Raw genomic sequence first — 26,139 nt, forward strand, 5'->3', positions numbered from 1 at the left:
TTAGCATGTTTGTCTCACAGGTCTGGGGTTTGAGTCCTGCTGGGGCCATGTGTGTGCGGAGTTTGCATATTCTCCCCATGTTGCAGGGGTTTACTCTGGTTTCCTCCCACAGTCCAAAGACATGCATGGTAGGCTGATTGGTGTGTCTAAAGTGTCTGTAGTGTATGAATGTGTATGTGATTGTGCCCTGCGATGGACTGGCACCCTGGCTTTTGCCCGATGCTCCCTGGGATAGGCTCCCGGTTCCCCATGACCCTGAAAAGGAGTAAGCAGTAGAAGATGGATTATCTTCCCTCTTATATTATTATTATTATTATTATTATTATTATTATTATTATTATTATTAATAATAATAATAATAATAATAATAATAATAATAATAGAAGTCTCAAAGCTGAAATGTTCTGCATGAACATTATACTTGCCTAGGTACCCCTAAAAACATTTAGACTGAGACTCAAACCTTTCACATTATAAAATGACCCTAAAAATGGAACTGTGAGCAATCTTGAACATTACATTTAGACTTAAGTTCTAAGTCTAAGGAACACGAATGTGTAAAATATTTATATATGTACATGTACCTTGTATTGTGCTCTAGAGCTTTATACAGAGTTTTTGTTCCAAGGAGCTAGGCACATCCTGAGCTGAGGTTTCTGTAAACAGCTGTATAACCAAAAAGTTGTTGTGTGTCATGACACAAATATGACTGTCGTAGTTAAACCAAGTAAACTGAACAAAAAAACAAAAAAACAAAAAAAACAAACAAAAAAAAAAACGGTGATTTTGCATTGCCAATAGATAGAGGTAATCACTAAAAAAAAGAGGAAAATTAAAAACACTTCAGCAAACTGCATTGGACCACTTGAGATGGAATGACCCTTTCATTACAGCAGCAACATGGATTATAAGAGTTCTTTATCTAGTTAGAAACAGCAGCAGCTTGCTGAAAAACCCACGTTAGACCAAACTGGATCCTGAATGTGTAGAAGCTGGTCTATCAGCCTGGCTTAAGTGGTTGAACTGGCTTCAGCCTGATGAAGGTTAGCTGATGTAGCAGTTGAAGCTGGTAAGAGCATTGTTAATCTGGTGGCCAGATTTCTGGCATGGACTATCTGTCATTGTAATGGGTATTCAACAGTCCATCCAGACATCCAATATGTTATCAATATGAAGCATTCATAATCTAGCATAATTCAGCATTTAAATAGTGAAAGCAATTACATTCAAATCTGTTTGTTCTGGCCATTTGTAACCCAAATAAAATATTGAGAAATCTGGGTGCTAATTGGTACATGAAACTGATGATGCATGATTCATTCATAATTCATAACCCAGATTGTAGAATTCATCCCAGATACATGTTTACACACTTATGATAAACCAGGGATATTAAGTAAAGCAGATTATTGAAGCTTATAAAAACATAGTTAAACTGGCAGAACAGCTTGGTCAAAACTGAGACAGAAAGACCCTATGTGTCTTTGTTTTTACGTCATTGTGGGACAAAATTTCACAAAATGTCACTGAAGTAATAATATATTTATTTATGTCTCTGTGTTTGGATTAGGCTTATATTTTTATGGGGTTAAGTTTAGCTTTAAACTAATCCTCAAGATTAGCATCCAGGCCTAGGGTAGCATGCTACTCTGTGGAAACCTGAGCCCATGCCAATCCCTCTGCTGAACAATATCCAAGAAACATTGATTGTATCGATTGATTCTTTCCAACAGTAGTGCAACGTTGGCGTAACATTGGCAAACATGCACCTTTAAAAACAACCTTGAATGTCGGCAAGATCATATATAAAAAGTCTTATGCAGCAGTTAGTTCTGATCAACTGAATTGATCAGACAAGTGAATGTGACAGCACTGGTAAATTGCACTGTTGGTATCATTCCGTTCGTCTGTGTTCGCTATATACAATTCCAATTCTAGCAATAGTTGGGCACACTGAAACAGTATATTTTTTTCTCATATTCAGTAGATGGTACTCTTCAAACAGGTACAAAAGTATAATGCACAGATGAGTGAATTTCAAACCTCCAGGCATACATTCAGTCACATATTTCTGTAAGCCCTTTTCATTCTGCTCTGTGTCCAGGGATGGGAATTTATTTCATAAAGAGTGTTGCCCACTTAAATAAACAAGTACACTTTTGTCTGGTGTTGTATAAGTCACAGATCTTTTTTCTACAGTTGCTTTCACTACCCTTCAGTCTCCCTTATCTAAGCATAATAAATATTTTAAAAAAATAAAAATGAAAAATAAAAGTTAAACAACAGCCAGTAAAATATTGTGTACACTGGTTTCCAGTAGGCTGTGCTGCAGCACTGTGTCTGTGTCTGATTTGTGCAACAGTTTCCATGCAGCAGAAAATCCAGTTTAATGTTGGATAATTTGCTTTGGGGTTTCTAAGCTTCGACAAATGATAGATGTTGTCGTTTTTTGTCTAATTAGTAGGTAGTCCACATTAAGCCATTCGCAACTGATTTCATTCTCCCCCAGGATATAAGAATGTTAAATAGACCCTGTGGTTTTGGAAAAAGTAAATTTGGCATTTCTTATTATATTAGATGGTATAGCTCACTGCTTGTAGCAACCTATTAAGATCAGTTTTTAGTCAAATAGTGCCAAGAAGATTAGAGCAACAGCATGGCTGTACACATATACAGTTTATATCTACATTCTGTTCTTTGGAGGTTCATTAAGGATTATTTTGATAATTAAGGGTTCTTAACATCTAAAATGTTTCCCTCACAAGGACAAATAAAGAACCCATATTATAATACATTTTGAGATCAAGCATTTGTATTTTCAATTGGATCAAACCAAAATTATAGAAAGACTGTTATTCAAATGGTTCTGATTTATATTAGTGTCTCATGTGAAAGTATAGCGTGTGTATGACATGTATTCAGAATTTTAAAACCACATAAAAAATGAAACTCATAGCAGAATCATCTCGTGATTCATATCTCTAATAAAGTAGCTTCAACATAGCTTAAACTTTTTTATTTGTATATATTCTTAGATGCTAAATACTAAAACTGATATATTTGTGCCAGTATATAGTCGATGTGGCAGTAGTCTGTGTAGTTTAATTTGATTCAGTCATAATTGATTCTGTTTTGTGAGACAGTAGCGCTATGTTTACTGAATTATTATGTCTCATTTGTTTCATGGCTCCTCACAGCACACCCGTACATAGCCTAAGGACGTAAAGCAACCAAATCTTTGAATTACAAACATCTTAACATATTAAGACTGCTGATCCAATTATCTGCTGCCTTTCAATTCAGCACTGTATTGGCAGGGACAGACAGTGGTTCAATTAAAAAGGAGATGCTTAAAATGCTTAAATTCATTGAATATGATTGGGATCTCAATTGGCATTCATTTGCATCTCCTCAGAGATGTGTTTTTTATGCAAATAAGAAACTTAAGGAGGCATGGTGGGTCATATGTGCTCAGGGCAATTAAACAATTCAAACAGGAGATGAGGCGCACTGCTTCAGTGTACTGTCTGCACACTGAATCTGTCTTTGCAGTTTATATCCTTAGAGCTGAACCATTAATGTATTAACCTTATAAACATTACAATTACATTACAGTATAAAAATAACAAACAAGTGAACAAATAAATAACAATTTTTGAGTGTTCATCTATTATTGATTAAGTGTACTCTCACTATCTCTCACTCGCTCTTTATCTCACACACTTCTGGAATATTAAAGTTTTTTTTTGTGTAGCTAGACCATTTTATACTGATGTCTGGTGATATTTATGACATTCATTTTCTTTTTACAGTGTTTAATTGGAGTATGAATATTTTAATGCACTGCCTCTACACATAAGGCTTCAGTGACGTTTAGAAAATGTAATTTTAATCTCCAAGGTAGCCTTTTGGTCAAAACCCTTTGCATTTTAAAACAATTTTGATTTATTTTAACCACATTTTTTAATTAAACAGTATTTCACTCGAGACCATTACAGTGATTAACAAGATTAGTCAAATATGTGTTATTTCTTTTATGATAAAGCTACAGTGGAGTTTTTATGAACCTATTGTTAACTTTTCATGTATTTTATGGCTGCTATTATAATAATCTGCTGAACATCAGGTGTTTGTCTAGTGGTGAAAATAGTCAAGAGGTTGTATTTAGTCTGAGAACTTTTCTTTTTTCATGTTTCTTGGGTATGCTGTAATTATATATTAATTATATATAATCAAGACAATAGCTATAAGGTTGGACTCATTTTGATATGTCTTAGGCTGAGTACAAGTGGACATGAGCAAATTTATTTGTTTTCCCAAAAGTGTCCATGGAAATAAAGAATGAGTGATTTGTTTTAGTGAAGCAAGACCAGTTGTATGAATGTTGTATGAACTTGTACAAACCGTGCTTGGATAAATTAAGATTTTTTTTTTTCCAGGCTATGCTGACTTATTGTCATAAGACACTGTATAGGTTTAAATACTTTGAAGTAAGGGCAGCAAATAGCTACATGTATAGTGTGTGGTTCCATATGTTTATATATGTCTTATTCAGTGTTGTTTAAGCTCTATGCATTTCTGTTGTCTTCATCCTCTTCACAGATCCTCTTTTCTGAAGACTTGGATCACCTTCCACCACTGGGTTTGCTATACCTCATATTGTTTTAATTCCTCAATGGTTGAGTCATATAGACCAATCAGGGTAGGCTAGGGCCACAGTGCCTTTTTTGGGAATGTCATGTGAGAAAGCCGGTGCCGTTTTTGCCTCAAAATAAAGTCAGAGCTGTCTGGAAGTTGTGGAATGTGCAGCAGGCTCAGGGCCAGCGCTGTGTTTGGAAAGAACTGGGCCGATTAGCAAAGTTCTCAGGGCCACACTAGCAGACAGGAGGGCAGGTACTGCTGAGCTTTTTCTGTCTCTCCTCCCAGAAGCTCTCTTCACTCCCGCACATCTGCTTCCTTCTTCGTCGCACTCCTACTGGTCTCTACCCCTACATAGAAACAAGTAATTTCTGATATGCAATAAAAACCTTTTGCGGTTTATGTGCTAGAATGTCTGTGTAGGAGTAACAACTCATGGTTTATCTAAACAGAGTTCACAGATGTGTCATAGATGGGCGTTACGCTTTATTGAACAGTCTCATATTAACCCATTTTTGAGTATAGGGAGTATTCTGTTCTTTGTTGGTTGATGTTGTAGGCCTGTGATTTTCATATCCTTTGGCAAAAAGTCTGAATTGATGTCTTGGTAGGAACAACAAGAATAGGCTCTTGTTTTGCATCCCCCACAGCGATATTTATTATTGGGCAGTAAAGCTGCTCCCCTTGACTCAAATTCTTGCTAGTTCATATCTTTATAACTGCTAAGATCTCTCCGTTTATTGCCCAACAAGCCTTTCTGCAAATAAAAAGTCACCCATGCAGAACCAGACACTCTCTCCTATAAACCAATGCCCATATGGGCTACAATACTTAATTCCTTTTGATTGTTCCCATTGCTGTTGGTGATAAATTTGATGAATTGTCCTTAAATGTGTTCCAAAACCTCCTAAGGATGGCCTAAGGTTTAACAGAGCTTACATGTTTGTTCACGATTCTTGAACCATTTGAAAAGTGGAGGACTGCAGAAAGAGTGAGTGAAACGTACTCATTCTTGTTTTAAAAGAAAAACATTCAAGGTGGGTCCCATGAAGATCAGTAAAAAGCATGAAATGAGGTTAGTAATTGATGTGCATGCATAGCATTCTTTATACATCTTTCAATTGACTGTTTCACCTCTTGACCTTTCAAAAATACAGTCTCCTGTATTTTTGATCTGTGATTTTGAAGACTTTTCGTTCAGAACACAAAACAATGTGTGGTCAAGCTAATGTTTTCAAATGCAGCATTGCTTTGAATGCAGTTTACCGCAGGTTTTTAAGAAATGTCCAGATAGTGAAAGTTGCCTATTTCTGGTTATTTGACATGTTGCAGAAGCAGGTTTTTGGCACAAAGTAAGGATTGGATTGTGCAGTGCCTTTGATGTAATTCTCTGTCCCATCAACTCCCCATATGTGTATGTGTGTGAGGAAGGCATAAACAAAGTAAATATGTTCGGTTTCATGTTACAGCTGCACAAACTAAAAGATCAAACATTGGACTTAATAGCAAGCTGGCATTTGGATGGTGCAACAGCTGGGGGTGTATGTTTGCCAGACTGGACGGGTGTGTGTGAACATAGAACTGTGCATTTTATATTGCATTCAAGTTATTTAAACGCACTGAATTTCTTGCTTTCAAGTAGCCTATAAAGGTAGGAATACCATGTAAGGGCTAGTTGTGTTTGTTTCTACCACATATGGAAGGTCTATGTGTTGGCACTAACAGTGTTTAATGATCTTGTGTGCATTGTGAGATCTTAAGCATAGCCTCTTCTTGCTTTGTAAAGTATGCGTATATGAGAGAGAGAGAGAGAGAGAGCAAGACAGAGAATGAAAGAGAGAGAGTGAAAGTGGGTACCATATATGAGCACTGGCCTGGCCCACTTTGGGCTGTATCACTGCATGGCAGTTGCGTGACAAAGGGAGGGGCCCAAGAGAATGGCAAGGAATGATGTTTTCTCTTAATAAAATCCCTTGTTTTTCATTGAATAGTGAAAGAACAGGAAGCCAGCTCAATTCCAGCCTCATTACCCTGACCTCTTGGATAGGGCTCAGCTTGCCATAATGATGGCTCTGTTGGCTGCAACTCACTGCGTACGGTGCTTAGCTTCCCCCCATTCTTTACAAGAATCTCTGCAGCAATTATATAATTCATCATGATCCAAATATAAAAGCACACATGACACTGACTGTTATGTAAATTTACCATAAGCTGTATTTACTCCAAGTTGTCTAAACAGACAGAAATCCTTATTGCAAGGTAGCTGTTTTCCTCACCCCTTCCTTTTATCTGCCCTGTCATACAACACCCCTGTTTGGAATGAGTGACGATTACACATGCTTTCTTCACAAGTTTGGTGCCACAGACAGTATATGGCCAAAAGTTTATGGACACCTGACCATCATGCCCATATGGGCTTTTTGAAGATCCTATTCCAGATTTAGTCCCCATTTGTTGTTATTATATGCTCCACTCTCCACTGGGAAGGCTTTCCATTAGATTTAGAGCTTGGCTGTGAAGATTTGCTCACTCAACCACAAGAGCATTAGTGAGGTCAGGTATTGTTGTTGGGCGAGGAGGTCTAGGGTGCAGTCGGCATTCCATTCCTCCCAAAGGTGTTCAGCAAGGTTGAAGTCAGGGCTCTGTGCAGGCCACTCAAATTCTTCCACCAACATTAGCAAACCATATCTTTATAGACCTCTCTTTGTGCACAGGGGCATTGTCATGCTGGAACATGTTTGGGCTAGGTCTCATGTTTGGAGAAGGTCCATATATGGGTTTGATGGTCAAATGTCTACAAACATTTGGCTATATAATGTACATCGCTTTCTAGAAGCAATGTAGAAGGGGCCCTAGTACTCTTTGAGCTGCTAAGAAGGTCTTGGGTGGATTTCAATGTATTGCTGTTTTGTATGTCTATTAAGTTGTTAGGCTTGATGTTACTTTTGACAGCAATATTCACAGTATAGGGGGTATATTATGTTTTATTTTATTTTTTTATAATATAATATAATATAATATATATATATATATATATATATATATATATATATATATATATATATATATATATATATATATATATAGGATATGCAGTTTACAGGTATTCAATTAGACAATAGCTCATTTGTTGCTACAGTCATGTGAAAAAATAAGGTTATTAATAGGTTATTAAAGGTGATACACACTATCAAATGACACATAAAATTGATATTCTTTAGTAATTTTCACAATTTAAATGAACAACAACAACAACAACAAAAAAACAGATCAAGCTCACGGAAAAAGTTAGTACACCCCTACATTTATCACACCTTCAAATCCATAAAATTAGAATCAGGTGTTGAAGATTGGGTGCCAGTGATCAGAACCTGCTTAGGGAGTGGAGGTAGAACCTGTCTTATTTATACCCCTCTCATATCTGGTGTCTGGTGTTCACTTTGCCATTGAGGTGTGTGGTGTCATCATGCCAAGATCTAAAGAGTTCTGTAAGGCCTTCAGAAAAAAGGCTGTGGATACCTATGAGTCTGGCAAGGGATTTAAAAAAAATTCCAAATTATATGAAATACATCATTCCACTGTACGGAAACATAATCTACAAATGGCACAATTTGAATCAAAAGACAGACTAATCAAAGACAAAGTTGTTTGGCCACAGTGACAGCAGACATGTTTGGCACAGACCAAAGACAACTTTTCAGGAGAAGTGCTGTACTGGAGGGATTAAAACCAGTCTTATAAAAGATAATACCTCAACCAGTTTTTATGATTTTAATGATGCTGTCTAACACATCCTAAATCAATGTAAGTAAAGTAAGTAAGTAAAATTTATTTGTATAGCACGTTTCCCACAGCAACGCTGACCAAAGTGCTGAACAGAGTACAGAAAGTAAAATAGAAACAGAATTAGACCAAATGAAAGCAGACAATAGAAAAAATCAATAAAAAATTTGTTTAAACAATTAAAAATTTGATCAAAAAGCCTGGTAGAAGAGATATGTTTTAAGCCTATTTTTAAAAGTAGTAATAGAAGGTGCTAGGCAGATGTCCAGTGGCAGTTGATTCCATAGACGGGGGCAGCAACAGCAAAAGCTCTATCCCCCTTTGTTTTTAACCGGGAACGAGGGACATGCAAAAGAAACCTATCAGAAGATCTTAGACATCTGTTTGATGAATGTGGATTAAGAAGATCCACAAGATACGAAGGAGCTTGATTATTAAGAGTTTTAAAAACAAACATCAGAACCTTAAACTGAATCCTAAAACGGACTGGGAGCCAGTGAAGCGATGCTAAAATTGGGGTGACACGATCCAACTTCTTTGCCCTGGTCAACAGCCTTGCAGGTGCATTCTGAACCATCTGAAGACGAGCCAGAGATGACTGAGGAAGACCCAAGTATAATGAATTACAGTAATCTAAGCGAGAAGTAATAAAAGCATGAATAACCATCTCCTAATCCTGGAAAGACAAAAATGTTTTGAGTTTTGAAATAATCCGTAGTTGATAAAAACTAGTCTTAACGACCAAATTTATCTGCTTGGATAATGTACCTTAATTGTTCAGTAGGGTGTAGATTTGGTGACTGTAAAGACTGTAAAAATCATATGATTTACCCTGTGTATGGGGACACTAACATTCTGATAGAGACTGTTCCCATTGGGGTATAAACGTTTCATCATAGGATAAAGGTGATCAGTCAGAATTACTCTGAACTGATCTGCAGTGACTTTATCCCTCTAAAGGGGCAAGTGAACACAAACCATGCCAGTAAAATGCCCCTACAGCATAACGGAACCTCCATTTTTTCCCTGTTAATTTGACACCTGCACTTTGGATTAAAGAGAAAAAAAAACATATATAAATTACTCTGTAAGATGTCTAGTATGCAGTGAATCTTAGGACTTGTACCTTTATGGTGTTTTGTGTAATGTTAAGGAAAATCATGAGAAGATACTAAACAACTAAGCTAACTTAATTTTTTTCAGTGTTCCTTTTCTGGTCAGTAATAACTAAAAGACTTGAGACGGAAACTCAATTAGTGCATCCCCTTTGTCAGGGCATGATGGCTCTTCTTCAAATAAAAGATGTTTTCAGACATTGTAAAAGCAAAATGAGAACAAGCATGTTCATCTACCTGATTTGTATTGTACCTACGGAAGAGTCTGTTCTACTTCTGTTTATTACTCATCTACTTTTTCCTGTCTACCATCTGAGGATCACAAATACAGTCATAGAAAGGATAATAAATCAGAAGCTCAGCTAAAATAAGGTTTACTGCAAAATTGTATTTGTGAGTCTTTAATATTTTTTATATTGATCATATGAATTACTTTCATGTTTGTTAATAGTTGGAAGAGATTGACAGAAAAACAACAAAAAAGACAATAACAAAATGGCAGTAAGATAATGATAAAAAACCTTTTTATTTTATCATTATAAGGATTTGTAAGTTATTTGAATAAAGCAATCCCCAGTAGTTACTGGTATTTAAATAAAACATTCTGCAAGGGCCATTTGGCCTCAGCAGTAGCTGCTATCACAATGTACAGCCACACAAAAAGAAATGCAAGACAGAAAGAAGAAGGAATTTTTGATAAGCCTAGAACACAGAGGAAGGCACGAGGCAGAATGCCAGCTATGCGGAGCATTCACAACAATGTGTAGTGTCACTGGCAGGCCCGCACAAAAGCACTGTTCTCTCAGCTGTCAAAGCCGCCATTGTGGCATAAGGCGAACAGAACCAACCCGCCACAGCCCATTATCACTCGTACATTCCACTCATGCTGCCCCCTGACGCAAAAGGCAGCACGCTTCCCTCCATTCAACTCCATACCTCCTTCCCTCTTCTTTCTGCTGCTTGTGCGGTGCTCCTACCCCCAGCTGGTGCAGAGAAGCTAGGCAGAAGATGCCAGAAGGAGTTTGGTATGTCACATGCAGTGATTGGCCCTCAGCACCTGATGAGGACACTGAGCTCTTACAGTGAAGCGACACTTGATGTGTCCTGAAAGAATGACACCTCCCGGGGCTCGGTGTCAGTCAAGCGTGGGAAGCACCAGTGGATATGAGAACACCACCCAAAAAGCCGCACCGCAGCAAAGATTGTAATCTCTTTGAGGGAAAAGTGGGATAACAAGGGCTTTATCTCACTTAGCCTGCTTCTGCCACAAAGTAGCGCTATGTAGCCCCAGCTGAGAGCATCTCCTTAACAGGATAAGATGGCTCTGGGACCTGAGGGGAAGTGATACAAATTGGCAGCTAATTCCATTGTCCTGCCATTCATTTTTAGTCTTCGACAGCGGCAGGCTTGTTCTGTCTGAGACTCAGCAGGCTTGCTTGTTTAGGACTTGGCCTGCCTGTGGATAGGCTCACATGGCTGCCCTAGACCTGCTGGGCTTGGGCAGGGTCTAGATCAGCTCTCCCACTGGGCATAGCTCAGGCTGAGCGAAAGGAGCCTTGGCCCTGCTCCTTTACACACTCGCTGCACCTACCCAACTTCCTCTGGACTGATTGACAGGTGTTTCAGGGGGCTGCCATCAGAGAGACATTTTACATATGTGATGTGCCTCCCCTCGTCATGTCTTCCCTCCTCTGCTAATCAGTGTGATGCATGCTGCAAGTGGCAAACACAATGCCTGTCAGTAATGTTGAAGTAAGGCTAGAAATACCAATTGATCTGTCTCTCTGCCTCACTTAGTTTATTGATTACTTAGTATTGCTAGAGAATTAAAATGTATGTAAAATAAATTATGAGATATGATTAATTCGTTTACTCAGTATTTGACACCGTGCAGGTGGCAGCCCAGGATTGTGTTACTATAGCAGTCCAGACACTGTGCCACTCGCCTAATGCCAGGGATGGCCTCACATACCTTGTCCAGTTAGGGACACTTGGGGCAAGTGGGGGTTTTAAATCTCCAGCATGGCTTGGAATGTGGAACAGGTGGCAGCAGTGATTTCCTAACTGTATTAGTGTAAACCAAACTGCTATTATTGGTGTATGGATATTAAGTAATTTATTAGGGACTCATCTGATAGATGGGGTTTGATCTGTCCTGGGTTTTTAGAGTAAAATGAATGCATTTATATAAGATCAATATATTGCTAAATGTCTTATGGGATAGTCACATAAATGTGTCTGGCATAGTAGTTGTGGTGAATGTGTTAAATATCGTGACACAGTATATTATAGGTATACTTCACTTACATTTTCATACAAGGAATCTGTCTACTGATTTATTAATGCAGAAAAGTTCTAAAGATTAAAGATGGAAAGGAAAGCACTGAATTATTTAGGGCAGGTCCCACTGATTAGTGTAATTGGGAACGTGACAAGATTTTGACGGATCGTTTCCTGTATGAAGACTTGGGTCTGTTCTAACTCAATTAGTTGACAATGGACATATTTGAAGGGAGAGGACTTTCAGTAGTGCTATTGTGCAAGACCCTTTGCTGTTTGTGTGTTTAGGCTGATTCATCACAACAGGGGTCTATCAAGTCAATGGCAAGGAAAGATATAGGCCTCAGAGAATTCAACTAGTAGAGTCACTCACAGTGTGAGCATGCATACACAGCACTGCAGTCCTCATAGTGTCTTTCTCTCTCTCTCGAGTCGGTGACAGCTGTAGCAAAAACATTTTCCTTGTCATTACAGGACCTAGTGTGTGCTCTTTTAACGAGTAAACCTAAAATAAAGTAAAGTAATATAGAATGCACAAATGTTGTCTATTGAGCTATTTTTTTCCCCCACCTGGACTGAGCTAAAACTTCATTATTTGTGGTTGGTTGCTAACATGTTGAAATATGAGGAGTGATGACTCTCATTGCTGTGAAACAGTCTGACAACAGGTGCAACAACTTGGAGGATAAAGCATTTAATAGATGCCTGAGGAGATTATAAATCTCATTAGGACCAATTATCTCACAGTATTTGCCTTAAGGCTGTTATAATCCTGCAAGGCCTTTAACCTGGGCAGCATTAATTTGCTTTACCTTATTGTTCACAGGGGGAATTCAGAGCTGTAATGAATGATCCATGTGCATGCTTTGGCAGACCTGTGCTTTGTTTGGAGTATACTCACTTTGGCTGTGCTGAGGAGGTGTGAAGTTTAGGCATCAGAGAGGAGACTGAATCAGGTGTGCAACATTCCTCTGGCTGTGGCATGCCTCAAATCTCCTCAGCCACAGTCCCAATGCAAATTCCTGTCTAGCACTAACAGCTCTCAAGGATGCACCCTCAGTTAGCACTCTATATTCCAACAGGAACAGGATAAAATGTGTTGCTGCAAAATATTGACCTGGATAAAACATGTCAGTGGGCTATTGAGAGCAGAAATAACATTTAATTCCTACAAGGCCAACCCTATAGCCCATCAAAAGCGAAGGAGCAGTCTGAATTTTTCTTCCTTCTTGGCCACTGGACTAATTGGCGGTTTTAGGTGGACTTCAAATACAGCTACAGCTGTTGACTTTGCTGTGGTGAAAAACAAACGGCCGTGTAGTTGAGGGCTCAGCTCACACAGAACACACTAATTTCATTGTGAGCTCAGGAAGCCTGTGGCAGAGCTGGGATTGAAATGCGCAACATGCCAAACAGATGTACGGTCTCGCACCGAGGCCCACACGGATCGTTGCCAAGCTCCTGAGCCACAGAAACAGGTGGAGGGTGTCCACTAATCTCTTATTAAAATGGAGATGTATTCTAGCTATGCCTACACTGGCCTGTTATTCTAGCCTTTGGCTTAACATTGCCTCTCATTACTTTGCACTTGTGCAACACTCATTCACTCTATTAAATGCATTTCCATTTTGGGGGGAAAAAAGACCAAACAAACGTTATATTACTGCCTCAATCATGATGACACTGAAATAACTGTGCAGTTAAAAAAAACAAAAACAAAACAATCATACAGTCAAGCAAATAATATTTTGTAGTGAGGACTTTAATAATAACTTTCATAAGATAGGAAATAACTCTGCTCTTGTCATGAAGCATGCTCTGCGTTGCGCAATATGCAGTAAGTCATGGGTTTCTGGGAGGAGTGTCACAAGACGCTTGTGAGAGGAACGCCTGCTTGCTCCCACCTGCTCCTGCTGTAGTCCATCCATTAACAGGCCAGACTTTGTTTAGACATGACTAGTGGAAGTTGAAGTGCAGGCCTTATAATGAATCTCTTCCTCTCATCAGATGACCACGGGGCCCAGTGATTAGCACCACTAATGAAAATATTTGGCATGCTCAAACTATATCCAGAACACTCTCTTACACTCAGACATGTAACTCAGAAGCTGTAGGCATTATAGGAGTGTGCATAGAGAATGCACACACAATTTTAAAAAAATCTTTTCTTTATATTAATTTCATTTAATTAGATCTTAATTTTATTTAATTAGATCTTTTCTTTATATTAATTTTATTTAATTATAATTGACATGTGTTATGTCCAAAATAAAAGAGAGATAAGGGTCAGAACAAATAAATGAGAGTGTTGCTTGAAGTGAGTATTGTTGTTATTTTAATGATTGATTTATTGAACTGAATTACTTTTCACTGATGAAAAACAATGTGTCATTGGGTGAAGTAGCCAGGAAGTTCATCTGTGTGCTTTTGTGACATTTTGTATTTTGATAGTAATGCTAGTTACTAATTTAACGTTACTAATTAGCATTAGTATCATAAAAAAAAAAATAATAATAAATTAATTTTCAGTGTCTGGGGTCAGAGCTGTGCACTTATTTAAGGCAGAATTAGTAGAACATAATATCTTTTTTGCTTTTTACCCAGTAGCTGTGATTCAAAATGAGTTGACCTTTTAAATATGTATTTTTGATAGATAATGTTTTCATTTTTCTGTGACAATGAAGAGTGCTAGACACAAGGTACATCTTTAGGGGAAAGAAAGCACATACAGTAAATATAATAATGGAAAGAGAATAGTGTAGTAAATACTCCATTCAATGTAATATAATTACTAATCCAAATAATACTGAATTAGAAATAGAAACCTTACAAAATTCAGTACAAACTTGTAGAAAAGACACCACCACATACTCACAGATTGTATGGAATATGTTATTTCATTTTCTCCATCCATTTGCAGATATTGACTGCGTTGAGGCCACCCTCTATCCTACAGTAATAAATATTTGATAATATAATTAGTTTTTTATTGCTTAACATAAAATAAGGGAAGCTACAGTGTCAGTAATTGTGAGGATTGCACTTTCGTTACTCAGTGGGTGGGCAAGTGCTCTTCAGGTGGAGGGAGCAGCCATGTATTTTAAATCATGTTTCACTTTTATTAATGGCTCCACAATTTGGCCCCTTACTCACCGACCACCTGCTCTTACCATTACTATGATAGTGCTCTGCAATTATATATATATATATATATATATATATATATATATATATATATATATATATATATATATATATATATATATATATATATATATATATATGTATAACATTTGGCAATTATAATGATAGCCAAATAAGCAAAGTGTGTTTAGTCTAATTCCAAGATAGTTTCGTACTTGGCTAAGTTTATTTGAATCAAATTCCATTGTAAGTAATTGTAAAATCATTGAAGCACTGCTGAGTTTTCTACCATGAAAATACAAACTGTAGAAAGGTAGAAAGGCATATAATGATAGTAGACAGATAGTACTGAAGACAGCTCATATCAAATGATATGCTCAGTTTAACATAAGTTACATATTAGGGTGATGATATGCATTGGCTGAAGAAAATGGGCAATGCCTTTAATATCAAAGCAGAACCAGAGTACAGTGTTTTATTCTCTAGTGCCTTGCATGAGGAAAGCAAATTAGTCAAAATTAGTCTTCTAAATTAGAAGTGAAATTGGCCTGTGGATGTTAGGGAGCAGATCAAGCTTTAGACTTTATGACTGCCATATGGTCTTGTACATTCCTGAAAATAGAGGTGTGCCAAAGGGGTGTAATGATATAGGGGTGGCTGTGTTTGTGCTGTTTCACATCCAGACAGCTGGTGTTGTTACACTAATCATCTGCTCAATTACGCAGGAATGGTGCTGAGAGATGAGGGAAGGCTCCACTATGCCCTCCAAGCACTCCAGCTCACCCCCTAGGAAAGAAAAGACAAACTACTTTCTCCAGGTTTTAGTCTCATTATATTCAATTAAAATAATGCTGTAGGGCAGTGGTAGCTCACTGATTAAGGTGTTGGTCCACTGCTCAGAAGGTTGTGAGTTCAAACCCCAGCACTGTCAAGCTGGCATTGTTGGGCCCTTGAGCAAGGCCTTTAACCCTCAATTGCTCAGATGTATGAATGAGATAAATGTCAATCACTCTGGATAAGGGCATCTGCCAAATATCATAAATGTAAAATTCTCACCATTGATATATGTAGTGTTCTTTTATTGAGCTGATGACTATGTTGTCATACAGAGATTTTGCTCCAAGAGATGTCTGGTGCACTAGCAGTTAATAGTCTGCAGCACATATGCTCAGTGGTGGAGATTTATTAATTTATTTTATATATGAAATAGTGAACCAAATTATATATATATATATATATATATATATATATAACACATTATATGTAATAAATATTTAAATGATGCTGTTAGGAGGTAAAAGTGTAAAACATTGGTTTCATGTGGCTGTTTGAACACTTTCCTTCTCAGTTATGATCATCAAGAGCTCTTAATAGTGAGAGTATCCATCTTGTGGTGATAACTCTGTGACCATTAATGCTTTTTTAATACTGTGCAATTTTTAGTTTTATCATGTGACTTATACATTGAATTTCATGAAGCATTAGATTTCTATTTTTCTTCTGTCTGAGCTATGTGACATTCTTAATATTTCATTCCAAGACTGTAAAATTCTAAGCCTATATATGACAATTATGTGATTACTTTAGTTGATCTCTGCCACAAATGTCCGTCTTGACTGAAAACCTAATTCAAGTTTTGAAATCTTAACAAAATCTTATATACATATTCTAAATTTATTTACTGGTCATAAACTGGTTTGAACCTATTACCTCAAATTATGCCATAAACAGGTTTTCTTCATTAGTTTTTTTATTTTACATTGTGCTCTTCAGTAGCTGTAGCATCCCAAATCTCATATTAAATTAGTAAATATACAGCAAAAGACATGAACAAATTTTATTGTACAGTGCTGTGAAATAGTATTTCTTCTGTTTTTGTGTATAAATCTCATATAAATTGTTTCAGAAATTAAAACTAAATCTCAGATAAAACAAAGGCAACTTGAGTAAACACACAATACAGTTTTTTAAATGATAATGTTATTTATTTATTTTAATTTTATTTTATATATTTATTGAAGCAAAAATGTTATCTAATGCCAACTGGGTCTGTGTGAAAATGTATTTGCCCCTGTAGTTAATAGTTCCCCAAATCTATGAAATTACATTCATAATAGGGTTCAGTCTGATTACTGCAAACCCTGTTCAATCAAATCAACCCTTAAATAGAACTTTTTCAACTGCATGAAGTTGGTTAAAAGATCTTACCCAGTAACACAATATGCAAAAGTTGAAAGAAATTCCAGAAATTATTAGGAAGAAGGTGAGTGAAATACATCAGTCTCTGAAGGGTTACAAAGCTATTTCAAAGACACTGGGACTCCAAAGGATCACAGTGAGAGTCATTATCTCCCAAATGGAAAAACTTGGCACAGTAGTGAACCTTCTCAGAATTGGCCAACCTTCCAAAATTCCTCCAAGAGCACAGCAACGACTCATCCAGGAAGTCACAAAAGAGCCAAGGACAACATCGACGATCCTACAGGGCTCTCTTGTATCAACAAAGGTCACTGTTCATGACTCCACTATCAAAAAGACACTGGGCAAAAATGGCATCCATGGAAGAATGGCCAGGTGAAAACCACTGCTAACCCAGAAGAACATTAAGGCTTGTCTGAATTTTGACAAAAACACACCTTTTGGGAGAATGTTCTGTGGACTGATGAGTTGTGGAACTGTTTGGAAGTCAGGGGTCCCATTACGTCTGGCATAAATCAAACAGAGAATTCCACAAAAAGAGCATTTATACCTATGGTGAAGCATGGTGGTGGAAGTGTGATGGTGTGGGGATGCTTTGTTGCTTCAGGGCCTGGACAACTTGCAGTAATTGAGGAAGACATGAATTCTGCTCTCTACCAGAAAATCCTAAAGGAGAATGTCCGGTCTTCAGTCCGTAAGTTGAAACTCAAGGGCAACTGGATTATGCAGCAAGACAATTACCCAAAACATAGGAGTAAGTCTTAGTCCTATAAGTAAACGAAAGACTGATTTCCAGTTATCGGAAGCGTTTGGTTGCAGTTATTGCTGTTAAAGGTGGCACAAACAGATTTTAAGTTTAAGGAGGAAATTAGTTTTTCACATGGGTGATAGGAGTTGGATAACTTTTTTTTTGCTTCAATAAAATAAAAAATAAATAAAAACTGTGTTTTGTGTTTACATTTGACTCAGGTTGCCTTTGTTTTATGTTGTATTTTTTTTTAAAAGCTCTAAATCTATTTAATATGAGATATACACAAAAACATAAGAAATCAAATACTTTTTCACAGCACTATATATTAGTATCAACAAACCTGGAAAACCCATATCTTAAAAAAAACAAAAAACTTTCCGTTTATGGTTTATTTTTCCCCCCACAGGACGTATCAGAGCTATTTTAGGCAGCATCCTGCCATGGTACTGTCAACTGTCTGGTTTGGAAGTGCCTGCGGTGTGTCCAAAGGACACCGGTAGGAGCCCTGAGTGAATTAGCATATAAGTACATTACATGTTAATGCAGGGGCTACAAGCTGAGTACTTTGATTTCTATGCTTTAAGCAGGAGCTGCATTTTTCCAATGGCTGGTTTCCTGAGGGAGGGACTGTGCCTGGAGAGTTGGCTGGGGGAGAAAGCTAAGTTCCTTGTATACTACTAAGAATGCAGTGGAGAAAGTGGAGCATTCTCTCCACTGAGCTGTTAGACTTGGATTTATCAGTGATTACACATTCAGTTAATAAAAAGAATAAAATATTATTTGAAAAGGCTGCTGTGCCAACCTAATATGCATCCATCTTCCAAGTTCATTTAAACCAAATCATATATTTTCTTAACATGTATAATACAAAATGATTCAAATTAATGTCTTGGGCTTGGGTTAGGAACATTATTATAATCCAGTGTATCGACAGTCTGTTTCATATATATATAATTAAAAATACTAATTCATCCTTGATAGAAGTCCTCAAATGAGTCTTATAAGCTGATATAAGCTTGCAACAATACCACACTCATGAACTAATTTGCATCAATATACCTCCTATATACCAGTATATATATACCAGTATACCTCCTATATACAGTGGAGGAAATAGGTCTTGGACATTTTTTTTAGTAAATATATTTCCAATGAGGCTATTCACATGAAATTTTCACCAGTCATCAGTATTAACTCAAGAAATCTGGAAATATAAAGTTTTTACAACATTAAAGTCCATAAATAATATTATGTGTAATAAAGTGGAATGACACAGGAAAAAAGTATTGAACGTGCTAAGAAAAAGTAGTTCTCCAAGGCAAGGTAAAGCAAGGAACCAGCTGAAATCTGTCAGTAATTATACCCCCTATATGTGCAAATTAATATCAGCTGGGTTAGTAAATTGATGGTCTATTAAAAAGCTTTTCGTTACCAAGGTGTCACACAAGAAACATCTCATGATGGGTAAAAGCAAACAGCTCTCCCAAGACCTTCGGAATCTTATTGTTGCAAAATATATTGATGGAATCAAATATATGGGAAACTTCTGAATCCTCCAGTAAGCACCATTTGGGCCATTATCCAAAAGTGGAAACATCATCACTCCATCATCAACCGGCCACGCACAGGAGCTGAAGGTGAAAGAATCATGGTGTGGGGATGTTTTCTTCGCATGGTACTGGCAGACTTCATATAACTGAAGGAATGATGAATGGAGCCCTTTACTGGAAGATTCTTCAGAAGAATCTGCTGCCATCCACCAGAATGATTATGAGATGTGGGTGGACCTTCCAGTAGGACAACGATCCAAAGCATACAGCAAAGGAAACTCTCAATTGGTTTCAGAGAAAAAAAAAATAAATCAAGGCTTCAGTATAGCCCAGTCAATCACCTGACTTGAATCCAATTCAACAAGATTTAAAGACAATATGTTTAGAAAAATGGACCAAAATCACACCTGGATACTGCGGCTGATTAATTTCTTCATAAAGGAAGAGTCTTGAAGCTGTCATTACAAATAAAGGCTTCTCAACTAAGTATTAAATAAATTTCAGTTAGTGTGTTCAATACTTTTTTCCTGTGTCATTCCACTTGATTACACATAACTTATGGACTTTAATGTTGTGAATTCTTTATATTTCCGGATTTCTTGAGTTAATACTGATGTCTGGTGAAAATTTCATGTGAATAGCCTCATTGTAAATATGTTTACTGGAAAAAATGTTGACAAGTCCAATACTTATTTCCCCACTGTACAGAACACAACAAGTAGATCATGTATTATTATAGAGGAGAGTTGTGGTTATTCATGTGGAGAGTGGTTCATTGTAGATGGAACCACTTCATTTATCTTGAGCTTCATTTCTGTTGGGGCCACTTGAAGAGCTCTCTTCCTGCACCTGATCACAGGCCTTATGTTCTCAGGACTTAGATAATCGAGAGTGGAAATTAGCAAAGCACCAGTACTTCAGATTACTTTATACTAAGTGGGCATCTACTAGAGCTTATATTCAAAAACATAACAACAAGCTGTTCAATTCTAGACATACAGTAGTTAAGCTCCAAATACATTCATCTGTCCATCCATTTTCTGTACCGCTTATCCTACACAGGGGTGCAGGGATAGAGTCTGGTACCTATCCCAGGGGACTCGGTGCACAACGCGTGGGACACCCTGGACAGGGTGCCAACCCATCGCAGGGCACAATTGCACACACTCGCACACTATGGACAATTTATACATAGTCCAAATACAGAGCTTATATATTCTCATAACACAAAGTTCCTTTGGCATAGTGAATACCCTGATCTGACCGCAATAGTCATTTTGGACAAATGTGTCTAAAGCTTCCATAACATATTTCAGTTCTATACATTTTAATGATAGTCTCAAACCTGACATAAATAGCTGACCTAAACACAATCTGTCTATTAGTAATGGCTTGGTTAAATCTCAATTAAAAATCTAATTATTTTAATTGAAGAGACAGAATGACAGGTTCAGTCCCCAGAGTCTAAAATGTCACAGTATAATCATATACAGCTAGTGGTTGGTCCTGACACCTGGTCAGAGATTTCACTACTAGATGATGTGTGACGTTCTTGTTCCCAACATATACAGCACTACCCCAACAGCTGGCTGAAAATAATACAGTTTCTGGCATTAGTTTCCCATCAAAAATATTTAAAGTTGTAGTTCTCCAAAATCATGTACAATTTCACACCAGAGCACATACTGCACGATCTTTACATTCTTGGACGGATTTTACGGTCATTCCTCTCCACATTTATGTGGTGTATCTAACTCTGTATTAAATCATGGTGTCTGCAGTGGGTGTGTGGTGTTTATTAAAACTGACACATTCTCACTTGATTTGGCTCTAACAGGAAATGCATTAAACTTTTCAATTTCAGGTCAAATATATTGTCATTTCTAAGAATACAGCAAATTTTAAAAAGCTTCTCAATGTTAGTGGCTTGGTGAAAGTGGGGTTGTCCTGCTGAATTTGAATGGAATGACACCATGCCTTCTGGGATTCTCAGTGCTCTCAGTGTTTTCCCAAAATTGGTCAAAAGCCTATCATTGGTCTACTATACACTCAAAGCACTTCTGCCATCAACATGTGTCATTAGTTGTCCTTAAGTTATTCATTCACTGACATATAAAATGTAAAATACTTTGGTATAACATAATCAGATCTATTAGCCAATACATACAACACAGCATCCAGTCAACATAGCATATTTGCCAATAGAACTTAGCAATTTATTTATCATTTAGCATCAAAAACACTTACATTCTTATTCAAAAGTCAAAATAATACAACAAAACAGTTAACACTTTGGTAGAAACAATTGGCACAGATTTCTTAAAGAACTGTCAAATCTGTAGATCACAAGACCATAGACAAAATATATTAAAGTAGAACTTCTATTTGAACAAGGCTGCTACTCAAACATTCACATATTTATAGCCACATTAACACAAAACTGGCCTTCATTTGAAACGAGACAGGCAGTTCTTTCAACAAAACCAGTGGTATGTGCTCATGCTTCTGTTCCTGATCACAAACCACCAAACAGGAAATGTTTCGACGTGGTTTACAAAAAGTAGGAAAAATATACCTCTTAGACTTGGATACATTTAAGTGGCTTCCTTCATTGCATTCCCTCTGTGAGAGCTCTTTGAAAGTCCAGGTGGGACAGCACTCTGGCCGAATTCATTAACGCCTCGCTCTTCGCATCATACACAAACTCAGACAAGATGGCTTGCTTTTACAGAAAGTTGATTTTCTCCAAGTTTATTGTTATGCTTGTCTAATGGAGGGAGTCAAAGTTTCCTTTCCTGAGTCGCCTCCCAGGAAATCTGAAAGCGTTCCAGGGAGAGATTCCACAGTGAGACTCTGGCCCATCTCACATTGCTCATGTCAGCGCTGCTCTACTCCAAGGCTGTGTGTCATTGGTTGGCTTTCTCTGTTTCAGAACCAGACACTGGCTTTTGCTTTGTCCTGTTCCAGAGCTGTGGGAAAGAGAAAAAAAAGTTTAATACAGGCAGATATATTCCAGATATTGCACATTGATATAGGGAACTATATATGGGATACTTTGTTGTGAATACATATAATTGGACCACAGTTATAGAGTGTATAAATTCGATTATTGGCATAAACATGTATTATATGGAGTATTATATTTTCTTCCTACCTGTGTCATAGATATCTACAGAGCCATGGAAGGATGCTGGCCAGCTAGAGGCAGCAGGCTCCAGCTCTGTCTTGATTCCCTCTGTATTAGAAGAAGAAGGGCTACTCGATGCTCTCATGCCAGGCAGCAGAAGGGCACTGAAGCGGTGGTCCAGAGCACTGCTGTGGCTGTGATGGAGCATGGGATGTGCATGAGTGTGGGGATGATGGTGGCGTGGGTGCATATGAGGGTACATGTCATGGACATGATGGTGACCAGTGCCACTTTGGCCACCCAGACCATAGGGCCATGACTCAGTGAGGGCTGAATGAGGGGGCAGGCCAGTCTGGGTCAGGCTATGGCCACTCCAAATGCCAGTATCTGCTGTGTGGAAGGCAGCAGCTGCAGGGAATTCACTATGAACGGAGGGGATGCAGGAGGTGGACTGAGATGGGTAAGTACTGTTCCATAACGAAGAGGGCAAAGAGCCACTCTGACCCTCGCAGAGAGAAATGCCATCTGAAAATGACAAACATCTGAAACCATCAGTACAATACTGATTTAAAAGTCATGTATTAATACAAACTATCTATATCTAATAATAAAACGTACATAAAATCTGATGATATAATTGTCATCCTGGATCAACGTACCTTTCCATAGTCCTCCAGATGGGAGCCTAATGCTCTTGGTGTCATTACTGAAGGCACTAGGTTGGCTGAGGGCACGAGAGAAGTGCTCATCCACCACATCGCCAATGTCCCCACGGAAATATGTGAAGAGCACACATCTGGAGCTCAGATACTCTGTCTCAGCTGGTTGTGAATCCTTAGATCTCACCTCCTCCTCACCATGCTGCTCGTCATCATCTCTTTGCAACTCAGTCTCAGGTCTGGGCTTCTCAGCCTCTTTACTCTGGACACAGTGTGCAGGCAAGTTAGCAAAGTCCTGCATTCTGCTGTATGCGCTGAACTTTTTCTGTAGAGCAACATAAGAAGTTTTAAATGTTTTAAATGAATACAATGCATACACCTTCAGTTCCTGTTGCTGCACTATTGGAAGATATTCCTTGACGAACTAGGTAATAGTTCTTGGTGAACTATTGATTACTATAATCCCTTTTCAATTCGCCTTTTGGCTAAGATCAAGTGTTCTTATGAGTTTAATATTTGATACGTCAACCATACGAGGACTTTATATTTCTTGAATCTCCCATATGGGGGATCAATAAACGTGCATCTTTATCTCATGTTGGTGTGTTGTAGAACCAGTGAGGTCAAGCTCTTAGTACTTTAAAGTGTTTTGCAATTTTAAGCCACTGCATAAATAGTCATAAATCATTATTGTACATTTTTGAGTCTGTAGCGTTTGGCTTTTTAAGCTGATATAGAGACAGTATCAGTCTGTAAAACTATTCACTGATAATGTCAGCTGATACATAAATGACAGATATCTTTTCTTTCATTTACTTATTCATAAAATGCAACTGATGTAATGGTCTCAGTAACTTCCACCCCAAATGTCTAAAACTTAATCAAATTAGCTGTCACTAAAGTGGTTCTGAGAGCATAACCAATATATAGCCTACCACTACGTAAAAAAATACAGATAAAAAAATCATTCAATAAAAAGTTAGAGAAGGGTATTTCAGTAAAAGGAGACAGGAAGAAAAACACTTACTATGCAGTTAAGAATGCAGAAGTAAGGGACTCTACCTGCTGCTGCTGGTGATGATAGTATGCCGCTTTATAAGCTGCTGCTGCCGTCGCTGGCAAGTAATGATGAGCTCCATAATTCTGATACATAACATCCAGGCAGCTCATGGCAGAAGGCTGTCAGTAATCTCAATAGGTTTTCAGTCAAGCGGCCGTATCTGCCTCCTCAATGAGAGATAAATGCTAGTGTCATCACTGCTCTCTTTATAAACCTAAGCGTCAACAAAAGCGCTGCAGTGTGTAAAAGGGAAAATTTACATACAAAAAGTTTTCCCAATCGAGGATTCACCACCTACAGCTCGTAGATCAAAATAAAGAAACGAACGCGAGCGCTCCTACCTAAAGAGTTACCAAAAGTTGCAGCAAGCTGTGCTGATTGGATGGAAGTTTAGCGCGCCCTCATCTGATTGGAGGAAGTGATTAGCGCAGTCACACACCCACTTCGGGTCTAGAGCTCGACAAACACTCAAACCATAACTCTATGGGTCTTCAGAGACGAATGCAAATAGGCTCCATGAAACGGATCTGTGAAAGCTTAGTTTTAAGTAACTAACGAATTAAGTAGCGAAAATAACTTCATTTTTTCCCTTCATTCTCTAGACATCAAAAGAAGCCATACGTCGCCACTGACAATACTATTTTATGTTAATGTTAATGAAAATGGTTGATCATTTTCATTTACGAGTGACCTGTGACTGTTCAGAAGAGCTGTCTATTCCATTCACTTTCTAATTGCCATTCAGTCTAACTGGGCTATACGCTTGTTTGAATTGAAATACGTTTATTTAACCACGTAATTAATTAATTTGACATAATATTTGAACAAGACCATGTATGCTTGCTTGCTTATTTATTTATTTATTTATTTATTTATTAGCTTGCAGTGTCTCTGTGCAAGCTTATTTTGAGATCAGAAATTGTTTTGCTCGTCTTCTTCTATTAATAAGTTTTTAATATGTTTTATGGAAGGTTTGAAGCAGGTATGTGCTGCCACCTGCTGTAGGCTTGGAGAGTATATGTTCTATGGCATTAACCCTTCATTTCATGTCATATTAATCAGTTATTCATCTTAAAGATTGTGGGAGGTATGTAGTTAAAATACTGAGGAATTTAAAAGTGGACACACATATGGGTCCTGGGTCTAAAGGGTTTATGTAATCTCACTGAATTTTGGTTGATAGGTTAGAGTCCTTAAACCCAGAGTCCCTTACACATAAAAATAAATAAATAACTTAATTATTGATATCGAACCCATATAATATTAAACCCATGCCAGAAAGCATACATGTACACACACACACACACACACACACACACACACACACACACACACACACACACACACACACGATTTTTTTTTACTACCCTTGAGAGTAACTATTAATGTATCTATAATGCTATGCATATATGCTTAATCCTAAGCATAACCTCAACCTCTGTGACCAAAATTAATTAATCAATTAATCAACAAATAAAAGCGGCATAAAAAAACTGTTTTCTTGCAGCCAAATGTCCTCATAAGGTCATATCTACGAGATATATCTATCCTTGATATCCAAGATGTAAAAACATGGGGCATCTTAGAATCCTGGCAAGTTTTAATGGTTTAGTGCTACTACCCACAGTACTGCATGTGGGAGTAGCATTTTATAGGGACCTCTACAAATAGATGGAAGGATGGATGGATGGATTTTAAAAGACAAAAGAAATATGATGATTAAATAGTAGCTACAGTGTTGGTGTGTATTTTAAATTCAGAATTAAAATTTTGTGTGAAGGGTTACCAGAATATTGTGGTTTAGAAGCTGGTTTAATTTCACACTAACAGGTA

General features: G+C 37.6%; 1 protein-coding gene across 2 annotated transcripts; it reads right to left on the reverse strand.

Moving 5' to 3' along the window:
- Positions 1 to 20,099: 20,099 nt before the first annotated feature.
- Positions 20,100 to 24,645, reverse strand: vgll3 (vestigial-like family member 3). Of its 2 annotated transcripts, none has more exons than XM_017469170.3 (4): positions 24,309 to 24,645; positions 23,247 to 23,571; positions 22,615 to 23,112; positions 20,100 to 22,429 (listed from the first exon to the last, which is right to left on the reverse strand). In XM_017469170.3, the coding sequence occupies exons 1-4, from the start codon at positions 24,414 to 24,416 to the stop codon at positions 22,389 to 22,391; spliced, it is 972 nt and encodes a 323-aa protein (XP_017324659.1). In that variant the 5' UTR covers positions 24,417 to 24,645; the 3' UTR covers positions 20,100 to 22,388. The 2 variants fall into 2 exon arrangements, with proteins under 2 accessions (XP_017324659.1, XP_017324660.1); XM_017469171.3 differs by having other exon boundaries at positions 23,247 to 23,508; positions 24,309 to 24,644.
- Between the last annotated feature and the right edge of the window lie 1,494 nt (positions 24,646 to 26,139).

The sequence above is a fragment of the Ictalurus punctatus genome, chromosome 6, assembly GCF_001660625.3.
Source record: "Ictalurus punctatus breed USDA103 chromosome 6, Coco_2.0, whole genome shotgun sequence".
NCBI classification, from domain to species: Eukaryota; Metazoa; Chordata; class Actinopteri; order Siluriformes; family Ictaluridae; genus Ictalurus; species Ictalurus punctatus.

Excerpts from the sequence above, each read along its gene's own strand:
- vgll3 (XM_017469170.3), bottom strand. The coding sequence starts at position 24,416 with ATGAGCTGCCTGGATGTTATGTATCAGAATTATGGAGCTCATCATTAC. Across the intron at positions 23,113-23,246 it reads ATCTGGAGGACTATGGAAAG|ATGGCATTTCTCTCTGCGAG; the intron begins GTACGTTGATCC and ends TGTCATTTTCAG. Across the intron at positions 22,430-22,614 it reads TGTAGATATCTATGACACAG|CTCTGGAACAGGACAAAGCA; the intron begins GTAGGAAGAAAA and ends TCTTTCCCACAG.